At 41.2% G+C, this 16,502-nt stretch overlaps 1 protein-coding gene across 1 annotated transcript in view; it reads left to right on the top strand.

Moving 5' to 3' along the window:
* The window catches only part of LOC134587291 (gamma-aminobutyric acid receptor subunit rho-1), a 168,062-nt gene that overhangs the window by 85,884 nt on the left and 65,676 nt on the right, over positions 1–16,502 (top strand). Inside the window, exon 4 of the mRNA XM_063443566.1 lies at positions 14,241–14,308. Coding sequence (XP_063299636.1) covers positions 14,241–14,308 — 68 coding nt within the window. The remainder of the gene's footprint in view (positions 1–14,240; positions 14,309–16,502) is intronic.

Raw genomic sequence — 16,502 nt, 5'->3', positions numbered from 1 at the left:
TATGTGTGTAGATGATCCAGAGTTGGGTAAGGGATCTAGTGTGTGTCTGGAATGTAATGTGTTTAGGGGTGCAGTATGTGTGAGGGGTGCTGTGTGCGTATGTGTGTGTGTGTATATATATATATATATATATATATATATATATATGGAAGTATTGTGTATTTGTGTGGTTCAGTGTGTATGTGAGGGGTGCAGTATGTGTGTCTGATGGATGCTGTGTGTGAGGGGTGCAGTATGTGTGTGAGGGGTGCTGTGTGCATATGTGTGTATATATATATATATATATATATATATATATTTGGAAGTATTGTGTATGTGTGTGGTTCAGTGTGTATGTGAGGGGTGCAGTATGTGTGTGTGATGGATGCTGTGTGTGAGGGGTGCTGTGTGTGATGTGTGCGGTGTGTGATGTGTGCTGTGTGTGAGGGTGTGGTGTGTGAGGGTGCGGTGTGTGAGGGTGTGGTGTGTGAGGGTGCGGTGTGTGATGTGTGTGAGAGTGCTGTGTGTGATATGTGTGACAGTGCTGTGTGTGACAGTGCTGTGTGTGATGTCTGTGACAGTGCTGTGTGTGAGTGCTGTGTATGATGTGTGAGAGTGCTGTGTGTGACAGTGCTGTGTGTGAGTGCTGTGTGTGAGAGTGATGTGTGTGAGAGTGCCGTGTATGATGTGTGTGAGAGTGCTGTGTGTGAGTGCTGAGTGTGATGTGTGTGAGTGCTGTGTATGATGTGTGTGAGTGCTGAGTGTGATGTGTGTGAGAGTGCTGAGTGTGAGAGTGCTGTGTATGATGTGTGTGAGAGTGCTGAGTGTGAGAGTGCTGTGTATGATGTGTGTGAGAGTGCTGAGTGTGAGAGTGCTGTGTATGATGTGTGTGAGAGTGCTGAGTGTGATGTGTGTGAGAGTGCTGTGTATGATGTGTGTGAGTGCTGTGTGTGAGAGTGCTGTGTATGATGTGTGTGAGAGTGCTGAGTGTGAGAGTGATGTGTATGATGTGTGTGACAGTGCTGAGCGTGATGTGTGTGACAGTGCTGAGTGTGATGGGTGTGAGAGTGCTGTGTGTGATGGGTGTGAGAGTGCTGCTGTGTATAAATGTTAGAATGGATTGTGTTTGTGTAGGGGTGGGGGGTAAATAAACAAATAAAATAACAGGCATTATGTCCCCCCTCCCTTCTTACCTTTAGCCTGGGAGGGGGGGACCGGCACGCTGGTACCTGGGACTGGGAGGCGGGTGGCAGTGTTCCCTGGTGGTCCAGCGGTGAGTGAACTCTAGCCTGCGGGCTAGAGTTCACTCTCGCGAGATCCGGTCGTTGCCATGGCAATGCTCCGGATCTCGCAAGAGGAACCCGGCGGAGCTGCAAGTTAGAGCTCCGTCGGGTCCTCTATCTAGGCTGGCTGTCTCCCTCACTCTCTGCCCGCCGGTGGCCGCATTGGACAGCATGTGGGCCGGTGAGGGAGATCTTTGATCTCCCCACAGGCCCTTCATGGCACACAGCGGGGCCGGCGCTCGGATAGTGCCGGCCCTGCATAGACTGGCAGGGGAGATCCTGGGACCTCCCCTGCCGGCCTCGGCCCCTGGCCACCGCGGCCCACCGGGCATTTGCCCGGTGTGCCCGATGGCCAGTCCGGGCCTGGACCGGCGGGAGAGTGGTTTTATGTGCTCCCGCCGGTCCCACGAATATCAATGTCCCGCCCCCCTCCCTCTCCCTCCCTCACCCTCCCGCTACCCTGATTATGCCGCCGCCCTCCTTCAGTTCGTGCTTTCTGACAGCTGCACAGTCAGAAAGCATGAAAGTGAGTATACCGCCGAACCGGCTAGGCGTCCGCCCGGTCCAGCGGCACCACTTTGATGCGACCATCCCCCCTAACACCCGTGTATAAGTCGAGCCTGCAAGATAACATTAAGTTTGCAGGTAACATTTCTCGACCTATACACAGGTATATACGGTACTCAATCAAAAAATCAATAAGATTAGTTTGGCATGATCTTCCTGAAGTAAACCCATGTTGTCTCTGATCTTGAAATCCATGTGATTTTAGATGTTCAACAATCCTATCCTTTAACATGGTTTCCATTACTTTCCCCACTACTGAAGTAAGGTTTACTGGCCTATAGTTGCCCAACTCCTCCCTACTACCTTTCTTGTGAATGGGCACAACATTCGCTAACTTCCAATCTTTTGGGACTAATTCTGTTAACAATGATTTGGTTAAATAAATCCGTTCATGGTTTTGCTATTGCACCACTACTCTTTTAATAGCTTTGGGTGTATTCCATCAGATCCCATTGACTTGTTTGCCTTTACGTTTGATAGTTGAAATTCAACCTCTTCCTCTGTAAACTCACATGTAACAAATGACTAATTTATCCTTTTTCCTAACCCAGGCTGCTTTCCTTCATTTTCATCTGTAAATAATGAACAAAAATATTAATTGAGGCCGTCAGCTAGACCTTTATCCTCTTCTACATACCTTATTTCTTTTGTTTTTAATCTAACGAATCCTTGTTTTACTTTCCTTTTCTCATTTATGTATCTAAAAAATGTTATGTCCCCTTTTTTTTACTGACTGTGCTATTTTCTCTTCTCTGTATGATTTGGAAGCTCTTATAACTTGCTTAGCCTCTTTCTGCCTAATCTTATAGATCTATGTATAAGTAATGGAAATGCACTCAAACCCTCGTCCTGGAATCCTGGGTGCAATAGAAGCTGGATAAGCCCCAGTACCAAAGGGCCAAATATCAGATTTAAATGTAGAAAATAATCCAGGCACTCCAAGGTATTCCAACAGGTAGGCAATTTTTATTGGACCCATGCACCAAAAAACAACGTTTCAACCCCTTACGGCCTTTGTCAGCTTGTTTTTTGGTGCTTGGGTCTAATAAAAAATGCCTACCTGTTGCAATACCTTGGAGTGCCTGGATTATTTTCTACATTTTAATCTTATAGATCTGTCTATCTTCCTCACTCTGTTTTTTTTTTTTATAATTACTAAATGCTAACTTTTAGTTTTTTACTATTTTGGCCACATCTGCAGAGTACCACAGTGGTTTTTTGAATTTTTTGCTTTTACAGACAAGTCTAGTGCAATATTATGTTGCCTTCAGCAGTGCAACTTTTAAATAATCCCATTTCTCTTGGACTCCATTTAAATTGCTCCAGTCTGATAATGACTCCTTTACACATATTTTAATTTTAGAAAAATCTGTTTTTCTAAAGTCTAAAACTTTTGTTTTTGTGTGGTGTGACTCAGTCACTGTTCTTATATTAAACCACACTGACTGATGATCACTACAGTAATATCTGATACCGAATCTCCATTTGTTAAAACTAAATCTAGTCCGGCCTCTTTACGAGTTGGCTCCTCAACTGTTTTAGAGACAATCGCAATAGGGAGTTAAAAAAGGGAGTTAAAATCCTTCAGACATAAAGTTTGTAAAATCCCTTCCTAAATTACACAGAACCCCTCAACACTTGTCATTTTATTACCCTATCCTTTCTAAAATACTGACCTCCAGAACCCAGACCTTCCTCCCTCAAATCATTACATACTGCCAAATAGGATTTATAGGGGATAATATCAGTCTATGGTGGGTGTTCAGACTTGGGATGCTACAGAAATGTATTAGTAATGTCAAATATCTTCAAATGTCATGGTTTGTTATGTCATGTTAAGATAAATATATTCAAATGAGCATGACAATGATTACACATATGGTTTGTATTTTGATGTATATTTTTCCCTTGTATGTGATATATCATTTTTTTTATTGTTGTCAGACTTGCTGTTCTGTTGTTGTTCTGCATGTTTTTTGTTTTTTATTGAAAAAGGCAGGAAGCTACCGAAAAAGATCACAAGTACGGTAACACAATAAAACATCACAGACTTTAAATATACAAAGATAATATAGTCAGCAATAAAAAGCTAATGGGATAAATCCAGCTAACACAGAGGCACGTCATGTCATCATAAAGTACAAACATTAGCATAATAGTAAGGTAAACAAGTACGTAACCAGTCTTGGTGTTGCCTAGGCACATCCCATTTAAGAATTGGGCAAATACACAAAAAAAAAATCAGAAGTTAAAATGAAGCCATAAACCAGGAAGAAGGCTTTAGAGAAGTATAGGAAAGAGCTTGGAACAGGGAAGTATGGAACAAATAAGGAAAGAAGTAGAGACAATAAGAGAGGGAAGTGAAAGGGGAGAAGGAGATGTACATTTCAAACCCAAATATCTATTCGTTTATCAGCATTATTACTTTGGAATTACATTTCCAATTTGAAATGCTTAATCAATAAATTGTTCATAGTGTTGTTAGCTAGCAATTATATTTATTAACAAAAGATGCAATCTTAGATAAAACATGTTCTCGAGGTTACTATAGTACTTTTATTAAAAATATTAAGCCTGTGTCAGATAGTTTTGCCTTCATTTAATCTTCCCTTCTTTTATAATTATAATTTTGCAGTATTACACTATAACTCACTATGCAATTGGTATCAATTACAAATTAAAAATTAAAAAAATAACATACAGTTTAGTTGATGTTTTATATGTCGTGCTTAACACCTTGAGACATACTAACTATTTGAGATTAAGAAGTCAAGTGGAATAAAACTACAAAGATCCACCTTTTATGTTGTCAGTATCTTTTAACACTTTCATGATGGCACTCTCATACTCAGTGAATCTCTGCATTTAACATACTGCAGCAAATCCAACAACCCTCGGGCCTCATCTCACACTCATACTCAGTGAAGCTCTACATTTAAAGGGACACTATAGTCACCAGAACAACTACAGCTTATTGAATTTGTTCTGGTGAGTAGAATCATTACCTTCAGGCTTTTTGCTGTAAACACTGTCTTTTCAGAGAAAATGCAGTGTTTACATTACAGCCTAGTGATAACTTCACTGGCCACTCCTCAGATGGCTGTTAGAGATCCTTCCTGGGTCATGGCTGCCTAAAATGCATCCAAACACTCAGTATCTCCCCCCTCTGCATGCAGACACTGAACTTTCCTCATAGAGATTCATTGATTCAATTCATCTCTATGAGGAGATGCGGATTGGTCAGGGCTGTGTTTGAATTGTGCTGGCTCTGCCCCTGATCTGCCCCCTTGTCAGTCTCAGCCATTCCTATGGGGAAGCATTGCGATTGGGTCAGGCCACTACTTCTGATGATGTCAGCAGACAGCTTTTTTTTTTTTTTAGGCAAGCAGCATGCAGAGGTACAGCTTCTGGCTTGAATTCAGTAAGACTAATATTTATGGAGGCATGAGGGTTTGACATAGAATACATGTTTGTGTTCCTGACCCTATAGTGATCCTTTAACATCCTGCAGCAAATCCAACAACCCTCAGGCCTCATCTCACACTCATGCTCAGTGAAGCTATGCATTTAACATCCTGCAGCAAATACTACAACTCTCAGGTATTGACTGAAGCTTGGAAGATACTCCACCTCATTTATTCTTGGATTGCTACCATATTATCATGTCTTACTATAGACTTGTTACCATTTATACCTGTAGTTTGCCACTGTAATTTTCTGTGCATGCAGTTTGTATTATTGTCATTTAATGTTTCTGACCACTATTTCATGTAGACAGTTATTAATATTTTGGGTGATAGAATTTGGTTGCTAAACTTTTCAATAGTATATAACACATTGCTACTCTACCCTCCTCCCTTCCTTCCTATTCTCCTCCCAGCTGTAAATACCTTCATATAACTGTTCCATATCTGTCCTTCAGGCGTCATCTCACACTCATACTCAGTGGAGCTCTGCATTTAACATCCTGCAGCAAATTCACCAACCCTCACCACTTCCCACCCGTCCACCCAGGTTCCCTCTAAATATATAGCATGCTCCTCCAGCTGTTTGAGATCCTCCCTCAATTACCTCTCCATTCCCTTTATATTTTACCAATAGCTGCTTCTCTCTGTTAAGCCTTTTTTAGCCATCACCTCCAAATTTCCCCTGCTACCTCTTGTCTCAAATCCCCATTTTATTCTTTAGATTGTAAGCTCACAGGCTATCTAGCTAAGTACTTTGTATAAAATAGCTCAAATGGCTAGTTATCAGCTTATGGGCAGGGCTCTTTCTACCTCTTGTATTTGTCTGTGTATATTGTATGTTCTCCACTAATTGTACAGCGCTGCGGAATCTGTTGGCGCTTTATAAATACCAATAATAATAATAATAATGATGATGTGCATTTCTGCAACCACTTGTCAGGAATGGGTAATTTCCTCCTGGAGAAGCTATTTTGGTATCCTGAAGATATTTGGTATCCTTTGTAAACTTAGAGTTTAATATGAATATATACACATTTAAAGTGACAATAAACTAGAGAGCCGTTAATTCTGCCTGGATAGTAAATCCATCAGAACCAACCTCTGCTGACGCCAGAGTGATTTGGACAGCAGCCAGAGCTCTGTGACTCAAAGCTCCCTCTTAGTGCCAGTGAAAGCTTAGTCTATCGCCCACCACATATTTCAGATGACGCAGATCATGATGATAATACCAGATTTTTTTTTTGTAAACCTTGCCATACTAATGCATCTTTTACTGTTGCATGAATGTATGTCTCGGGGGTCATTTGTTTTGTTACTAACACTGTATTAGAAGTTAAAAAGATATGTACTCTAGTATCTAACCAGCATACTGTCCTCGTTTATGAGCCAAAAGACACAAACATGCAGATACAGAATTTCTTAATAGATAAATAAAACTTTTCTTTCATTAAAATGTTAACCTTTTTTATCCCTTAAATTCCAATAAATTAAATGAATTGCTCAAATGTTTAGTGCTCAAATGGTTAAAACAACAGATTATAGAACATGCTTTTCTTCTGACCTGCAGGATTAGAAATTGTGATTCATCTTACATTTCTTGGCTGACAGATGGTCATTCAAATCCAAGCTACTGTTAGTGTTATTCTTTGAGGCATTCTGTACCAAACAACTGGCTAATCCACACAATGCCAAACACAAACATATAGTATGGGAATTATAATCTGGCTCAGATAGAGGAATCACTGATACTTTCATTATTTTAAAATCATTTAGAGGATATAATCAGAGCTGGGGGGTAGTATATGCATGAAAATGTATTTTCTTGCTTTATTCCCACAATCCTGGGTTAATGTCTGTTTGCAATTCTGCAAGTAAGCTTACTTCCAGTAGAAGCTACTATAGTTTAAAGATTGCGGGGCACTGCCCTCTCGACTTGTTGGGCTTTGAGCCCTGGCCACTTAACCCTATGTACTAAACCCCTGGCACACTGAGACATCATGGCCTGTATAACATCCTAAATATATAGTCATGTGTTTGGGAAACAACAACCATTTAAAGAGGTCCAACTTCACCTACTGACAGGACAATGCTTAATCCTGTTTTATGGGGTATTCAATAATTTGACATCCAAACTCAAAGCCAATGGCTGATGTCAGAAAATTGAGCATGTCTGAGGGTCCTATACCCAGAAATAGTTGTTGCTTTTTTCTTTTCAAAAATGTCACAAAATCCTCATACTATTAATTTCTGAGCATCTCAGCAGTATCGCCAGCCATCAGTAAAATGGGTTATGGACATTTCAGGGATAATCATGACACATTTGAAATGTTATTCTTTTTCTGACACACACTTATCATTAGTCCTTACCATGCCAATAGATTAGATTTGTATTTATTTATTTTTGCTATATAAATTGGGGGTGGGGGGAGCATTGCTTAATATCCTATTATGCGCAAGCTTCCTCTGGCTCTGACTATTGTGTGGCTACGTCTGTATTGTACCCAACTCTATATATAGTACGGGTATTAGAATTGTGCAGAGAGAGAAGATTTGACTCAGATGATCCATTTTCCGAAATAGAACAAAATAGAATTTCACCCAAAAGTGAAAACCCAGCTTGGCAACTTAATCAGACACAATAAAAGGGAACGGAAATGGGCCAATCAGTGTACTATGAAATATATATAATCATTTTTTATATATATATATATATATATATATATATCATTTTCTAAGAACTGCTAATATAACCAATAGAAGGAAAAACAGGAGCAGGAGGATAAAATCTATATTGATATAAAATATATGTATTAAATATATAAATATAGATTGTCTCTATCTATTGTTCACTTCTCACTTGAGCCATAAATAAAATAAATTTTTAATGACTGTCCTAGCCATCAGTCACATTTTTTTCCTATCACTGATCTTTTTATTTATTTTTTGGTGCACAGACAGAATTCAGAATCATGATCTGAAACCAACATTCTCAACAAATGTGCGTTTCAGTTGGCTCGTGATTCGGGTTCATTTCAGACCTGAGGGTTGTTGGATTTGCTGCTAGACACATTGTTAGGCACATGTCTCCTAGTGGCCCCTAGTCTCTCAGTGTCCCCATGTCTCCCAACTAGTGTCTCAGTGTCCCCATGTCTCTCAGTGTCCCTAGTGTCTGTGTCCCTAGTCTCTCAGAGTCCCTTTGTCTCTCCCAGTGTCTCAGTGTCCCAATGTCTCTAAGTGTCCCCTTGTGTCCTAGTGACATCGGAACACTTTGAGACATGGGGACACAGACTCTAAGGGAAACTGGGAGGCATGGGGAAACAAACACTAGGGGACACTGGGCAACATGGGGACACTGAGACACTAGGGGACACAGAGACATGGGGACACTGAGAGACACAGGGAGACATGGGGCATTCCCAGTGTCCCCCTGTATCCCAGCCAGTGTCCCTAGTATCTCAGTATCCCAGTGTCCCTGGTGTCTCTCAATGTCCATAGTGTGCCAGTGTCCCTAGTGTCTCAGTGTTTTCTAGTCTCCTAGTCCCCTAGTCTCCCAGTGTCCCAGTGTCCCCATGTCTCCTAGTGTCTCAGTGTCCCCTAGTATAAAAGACAAAATCTGATTATGTGATTTGTGTCAGTGGCCCACCCTTTTACCCCATCCATAGGCTTCCTGCTTTACTGGACACTGCTGTTAGGGGGTACGGGTTTATTTGAAAGATGAAAGCGTGTGATTAGCACAGAGTATGTATGTTCTCATAGCTGCATGCTATGAGTTTCCCTCCAGCACCATCTCCATCAGATACATGACGCTTAGGAGGTAGGACTGTTTTAGTGTTTTTGGTCAATAAGATTTTGTAATTAGGCCCATCATAATTGTCAGCATCAGGCCCACTGGGCTCTTAATCTGGCCCTGTCTGTATCTGTCAATGTGTGTGTGAGTGTGTGTATGCATGGTTATTCAAATTCTGCAGGTTGCCTGGTAGCATAGGGTGGATTGGCCATCGGTGTTGGCACGGTGTTCTAACGTCTTAAAGGGCCAGTACCTTATGTCCATAGGTCCCCTATCTCCAGATGGTGGGATCTTGTGCCCACCGGGTCTCCAACACTCGGGAACCCCCATGTGTACGAACAGCTGCCCAGACTTTGCTCCATATGGGCCCCCATCCCAGAAGAGGAATGGGTGTTGCAGTCAGCTGCAGTTGGTGTCAGAGTAATAGGAAGTGTGTGGATTGTGAATCAGTCACTGAGTTGACACCAGAACTCCTGGCATACTGCATTAAAATAAGCATCAAATGACTCCCTCCACCCCTCCTGAGGTCTGATCGGCTGGGCTGAAGCTCCAATGCAGTGTTCAGCTTGGGTGCTCCTAGTGGGTCTCAAGGCACCCGTCAAGGGCATCTCCCACTTAATTCTATAAGCCCCAGTGGGGACCGGGATAATCCCCACTGGTCCAAAAGGGGACCATTGGCATCTGCAGGAATTTTTCCGGGGGGGGGGGAGGCATAATTGTAATGTCATCCATACACTGCCTCTTTTTGCTGGTCTAGACTACGGATACAAAGCAGCTATGGAAAACAATGTATGCCAGCCCCATAAGTCATTGTGCCATGTAGTGTGTGTGTATATATTATTGGTATGGTTTTTTTTCAAATTCAAAATATTGGTTCTGTCAGTGTAAAAAAAATAATTATACAGTAAGCATACTTACATGCAGACACAGACAATCTCACTGACACAAGTTCAAAAGCTCATTGTTACAAAGGCTCACAGACAAACAATCTCATTGATACACATAAGATCATTGACATAAAACATAAGCTCACTGATACACTCAAATATTCTCACTGACAGACAATCTCACTGACACACACACACACAAACTTAGTACAAACTCTGACACTCACACAAGATTACTACAGACAAACTCGTTGGTATACAAACACAAACTTACTACAGACAAGCTTACTAATGCACACACATGCTCATTATAGACAAGCTCACTGACACACACATGCTCACTACAGACAAGTTTACAGTCACACATGCTCCCTACAGACAAGCTCACTGACACACACACATGATCACTACAGACAAGCTCCCTGACACACATACACATGCTCACTACAGACAATGTTCACTGCAGACAAGATCACTGACACACACATGGACATGGTCTCTACAAACTCACTGACACACACGCATGCTCACTACAGAAAAGCTTGCTGACACACATGCTTACTGCAGAAAAGCTAGCTGACACACACACGCTTATTATTGACCAGCTCACTGACACACACATGCTCACTACAGACAAGTTTATGGTCACACACATACTCCCTACAGACAAGCTCACTGACACACACAAATGATCACTACAGACAAGCTCACTGATACACACATGATCAATACAGACAAGCTCACTGATACACATACATATGGTCACTACAGACAAGCTCCCTGACACACACATGGTCACTACAGACTCACTGACACACACACATGCTCACTACAGAAAAGCTTGCTGACACACATGCTTACTGCAGAAAAGCTTGCTGACACACACACGCTCGCTTACACATAAGCTCACTGACACACACATGCTCCCTACAGAAAAGCTTACTGACAAACACACACATACTCACTGCAGAAAAGCTCACTGACACACATGCTCATTAGACACAAACTCACCGACACACACAAGCTCACTACAGACAAGCTCACTGACACACACACAAGTTAATTGACACACATACACACGTTCCTTACAGGCAAACTCACTGACACATACATGTTCCCTACAGACAAATTCACTGACATACACACAAGCTCACAACAGACAAGCTCACTGACACACACACTCACACACACACAAGCTCACTGACACACATACACATGCTAGCTACAGACAAGCTCACTGACACACACATGCTCACTTCAAACTCACTGACACACACACAAGTTCCCTAAAGTCAAGTTCACTGTCACACACACATGCTCACTACAGACAAGCTCACTGACACACACAAATACTTACTACAGAAAAGCTCACCAACACACAAGCTCTCTTACAGACAAGCTCACTGACACATATACACAGGCTCACTACAGACAAGCTCACTGACACACACATGCTCACTGCAGAAAATCTAGCTTACACACACAAGCTCGGTTACACATAAGCTCACTGACACACACACACAAGCTCACTAACACACATACACATGCTCACTACAGACAAGCTCACTGACACACACATGGTCACTACATACTCACTAACACACACACACACGCTCATTCACTATGAGGCATACACACACACAGACAAGCTCACTGACACACACATACAGGCTCACTCACTATCAGGCACACACACACACACACAATAATTGTCATGGGCTGAAGCTTACCTGTCAAAGAAGGCTGTGGAGACTGGGAGGTGGTCTCCATGTTCTGTCCTCTTCCTTCGTCAGCAGCATGAGTGTGGGGGTGGAGCTTATGAGGAGGTGGGGCTTGAGTGTGGGAGGCAGAGCCAGAATGCGGAACGGTGCATAGAGGTATGTAAATAGTGGGGACTCAGAAGGGAGCCTCACAGTGCTCCCTCCGGCCCCCTGGCAGCCTAAATGTGGCTCCCAGCAACTACCCCCAACCGACAGCACCTACCTTCTTCTTTCCCTTGGGCTGAGCTGTCACATTCTGAGGGAAAATTGCCTGTGGGGAGGGGACAAGTTGAAAAATCCTCTGCGGACGCCCATGGGTGTAGCACGTTCTGGACAGCCAGCTCCTGCATGTGTAGGCTGTAATGCCTAGATTTGGGCAGACCGATTATGGAGAGATTTAAGTGAGGTGTCCCCTGCTGCACTAAAGCCCTCTCTGCAGGTGTGACACGCGACTGAGCTAGGGAATCATTCGCACCAGGAATATCCACAATTTATCGGTACCAGCCGAAGTAGCACTAGGGGCACAAATCTGGTCCGCTTGCTACTAGGGCCTACTTGTTTACTGCATTCTATTACATATATTTGATCTCTTAAATGTTTTATTTAACAAAGTATTTAAGCACAATTTTAATTTTGTCTGGGCTATGGGTGACCAGGGATTTCATTCAATCTTAAACTGCTCAAAAATGGTTTAACACTGAATAGAAGAAAAGAAGAGACAAGAAACAGGTAGCAGGGAACAGACTGAATAACTAGACCCAACCGGGACAGTCACAGTCTGGCCACGCTAGCCTGTGTACCGCAAGGAGACTCCAGGGGTCTCCAGGGGCTTAACCCCTAAACTAAGTCAATGCAAAACAAGAGAAAAAAGGGTGCTAAAGGGTCTCAAACTAAAACAAGCTGTGAGACCCCATGCATCCCCTGGATATCAGTATAGCCAACTGGAAAATGAAAATATATGAATGCTGTTTGGCTAAATGGCCCAAAACAGAGAGGTAAGTACTGCAATGAAACAAAGTATATACAAAAGATCTAATCCCTACTATGTGGAAAAACTGAAAAGGGCACACATGCACTACAATCAAAGTGCAGGGGTATATATGTGATACCAGTAATGCAAATAAAAAAAACCTTTAATAAAAAATGCTAAATGAAAGTATCCATACCCCTAGTAACCCCACAGCCATACAGTCCTCTATTGCATGTGAAAAGCTGGAACCTAAACCTCAAAATCGGTGGTATAATGTAGGCCCCCAGACCCCCTTCCGGTATACAGGATCCTAATGATGCAAAAGGAGAGAGAGAAATATTGAACAAAATCAGAGGTCAGTGACAAATGTACTGACAGTTACTTTATAAAGCCTCTCTCCCTGTAAAACTAGCTAAACAGACATAGTAGGGAAAAATAGAAAGAGTAAATCAAAGGTAGTGGTTTAGAGCATCATCAAGGTGCTCTACACCCAAGGTGTCTATTAAGTGCCCATGTGAGAACAACAAAGTGATAGTAACAAAACGCCCGACGCGCGTTTCGGTGCTTAGGTAATGCACCTTCGTCAGGTCCCTTAGGTAATGCACCTTCGTCAGGGATGAACACTGAATAGAAGTATAGTTTTAGAGGACTCCAGGCACTGTAACCAATTCAATAAAATCAAGATTATAGTACTTACCATATTCCTTTAATGGGAGATGCTAAAGACTCATAACATCTAGTTTCCTGGTTTTTAGAGGGTAAAAATGACCACCTGTCACAGACTCTTCACACTGCTGCTGGTTATATTGAACAATAGTGGGGAGAGATACAAAGCTGACTGGTTATATTGACCCTTTTACTCTAATTTCTCTCTGTTCTGGCTGGAGCTCGTGCTGAAAGAAATGTATTAGCAATAAAAGAAACCAGTATTTCAAATAATTCCCTACCTACCCATGTGATTTCCATTAGTAAACACTATGATAATCTATTTGAGCTATTTGGACAGAAGGGCCTGTAGTAGAGGTATTTGAACCCCGAAGGCTTCAAACTACAGGAACAGATCATTGAGATATGGTAGTCTGGGTGTCTATTCTGTCCCTCTAAGTTTATTGGCAGAAACAGCATTATTTGAATTATATTTTTATAAACACACAAGCAATGCTTCAAGTGCATTAGCAAAGTGCTCAACTCTTATTATAATGCTGTCCATTTAATTTTATCCTGTATTTATAACCATGTAAGTGTTAATATGTATATGACCATAGTCACTTGCAAATAAGTTATTAAGTGTTTTTTTTTTAAATATTGACATAACAAAGAATGATCTATATTCCTAAAAAATGGTCACTTTATTACTAAACAGTAATTTATTTGAAGCAGAGTTATCTAATTAAATTAACCAACTTATTTTTAAATGTAATTTTGTAATGATCTTCCACCTTTCTTTAAAATAGTTACATTTCAATTATAGCAAATGCACATATAATAAAGTGATAACATTGTATATGGACTTATATTTTGTTGTTTTCTATCACCAAAGGTCCAGCAATTCCTGTTGGGGTGGATGTGCAAGTTGAAAGCTTAGATAGTATTTCAGAGGTTGATATGGTAAGTAATGACCAACCAACACATTTACAACACAATTGCATTGAAAGTCTTTGTCAAGAAAGAGTAATAGAACTCAGAAAGTAGTTACATAGTTACATGGTTACATAGGCTGAAAAGAGACATGTATCCATCAAGTTCAGCCTTCCTCACATCTGTTTTTTGCTGTTGATCCAAAGAAGGCAAAAAAAAAAATAACAGTTTAAAGCACTTCCAATTTTGCAACAAACTAGGGGGAAAAAAATCCCTCTTGACCCAGAATGAAAGTCAGATTTATCCTTGGATCAAGTAGCTGTTACCCTACAGTTGAAAAAGTATATAATTGAATATTATGTTTTTCCAAGTATGCATCTAGTTGCTGTTTAAACATCCGTACAGATTCTGATAAAACTACTTCTTCAGGCAGAGAATTCCACATCCTTATTGTTCTTACGGTAAAAAAAAAAACATTTCCTTTGCCTTAGACTAAATCTTCTATTCTTCCAGTTTAAACGCATGACTTTGTATCCTATGTATAATCCTGTTTGTGAATAGATTTTTACACAATGGTTTGTATTGGCCCCAGATATATTTGTGTAATGTTATCATATCCCCTCTGAGACAACGTTTTTCTACTTTACCAATGATTTATAAAGAGGCAAAATTATATTCCCATCCCGAGAATTAATGCCCTTTTTCATGCATGACAATACCTTACTAGCCTTAGCTACTGCTGATTGTACATTGTTGCATAGTTTGTTATCTATAACAATTCCCAAATGCTTCTTGTGCGTAGCTATCCCTAATTTGTGTCCATTTAGGGTATAAGTTTCTTGTGCATTCTTTACGTTGAAGTGCATAACTGCATTTTTTTTACATTAAATTTTATCTGCCATTTGAGTGCCCAGTAGCCCAGTCTATCTGAATCCATCTGCAGCAAAGTAAAATCTTGCTCACATTGTATTAATTTACAGAGTTTTGTGTCATCTACATGACTTTTAATGCTTTTATCAAGATCATTTATACACATGTTAAATAGAAGGGGTCCCAGAAAGTACTGAAATAACTTACGTAAACACTATCAAAATACCACCAAATGTTTCAAAAGACCCTGATGTGAAACAAACACTTATGTTCTCTGTTATGATAAAATACTAAACCATTAAAAGCTGTGTTAACTATTTAAATGCGTACTCTAATAGAAGAAATCTATCATAATGTTCAAACCAGTGTCAAGAACAATAGCCAATTGTTAATAATTAGTCATACTAAATGTAACTGGGGAAACTGTTATCAGACATTTTAGGTTCAGAAATAATTTCTAAAACATTTGTTCTGCAAGTATTATTTTCCTAATACATTCTGATTACTATTAAAGGAGCACCTTAAAAACTAGTCAAATGTATTTATTTTTAACTGTTGACTGATCCATAAAGGGTTACTCCAAGCATTGATTTGAAAAGGTCAAATTGCCTGGAGTCTGTATGTGCAGTGTTTCACTATGAACTAGAGATGTCGCGAACATAAAATTTTCCGTTCGCGAGCGGCGAACGCAAATTTCCGCAAATGTTCGCGAACCGGGCGAACCGCCATAGACTTCGATAGGCAGGCGAGACTTCGATAGGCAGGCGAATTTTAAAACCCACAGGGACTCTTTCTGGCCACAATAGTGATGGAAAAGTTGTTTCAAGGGGACTAACACCTGGACTGTGGCATGCCGGAGGGGGATCCATGGCAAAACTCCCATGGAAAATTACATAGTTGATGCAGAGTCTGGTTTTAATCCATAAAGGGCATAAATCACCTAACATTCCTAAATTGTTTGGAATAATGTGCTTTAAAACATCAGGTATGATGTTGTATCGATCAGGTAGTGTAAGGGTTACGCCCGCTTCACAGTGACAGACCAAACTCCCCGTTTAACGCACCGCAAACAACCGCAAACAGTCCATTTGCACAACCGCAAACTCCCCATTTGCACAAGGTTGGATACCAAGCTAGCCATGTCCCGTTCCTTGTCCTTACTGATGTCATTGAAGGTCTCTTCCTCCACCCAGCCACGTACAACACCAAGGGACCCCGAAAGGTGACAACAAGCCCCCTGGGACGCCTGCTGTGTTTGGTCTTCCACCTCCTCAAAGCCACCTTCCTCCTCTGACTCCTCTTCTTCAGACTCCTCTCTCTGCGTTGCCTCTCTCTGCGTTATTATAAGGTAGTA

This window comes from Pelobates fuscus, chromosome 2 (genome assembly GCF_036172605.1).
Source record: "Pelobates fuscus isolate aPelFus1 chromosome 2, aPelFus1.pri, whole genome shotgun sequence".
In the NCBI taxonomy this organism is placed as follows: domain Eukaryota; kingdom Metazoa; phylum Chordata; class Amphibia; order Anura; family Pelobatidae; genus Pelobates; species Pelobates fuscus.
The sequence above is the reverse complement of the archived record's forward strand: the minus strand, read 5'-3'. Positions and strand labels throughout refer to the sequence as shown.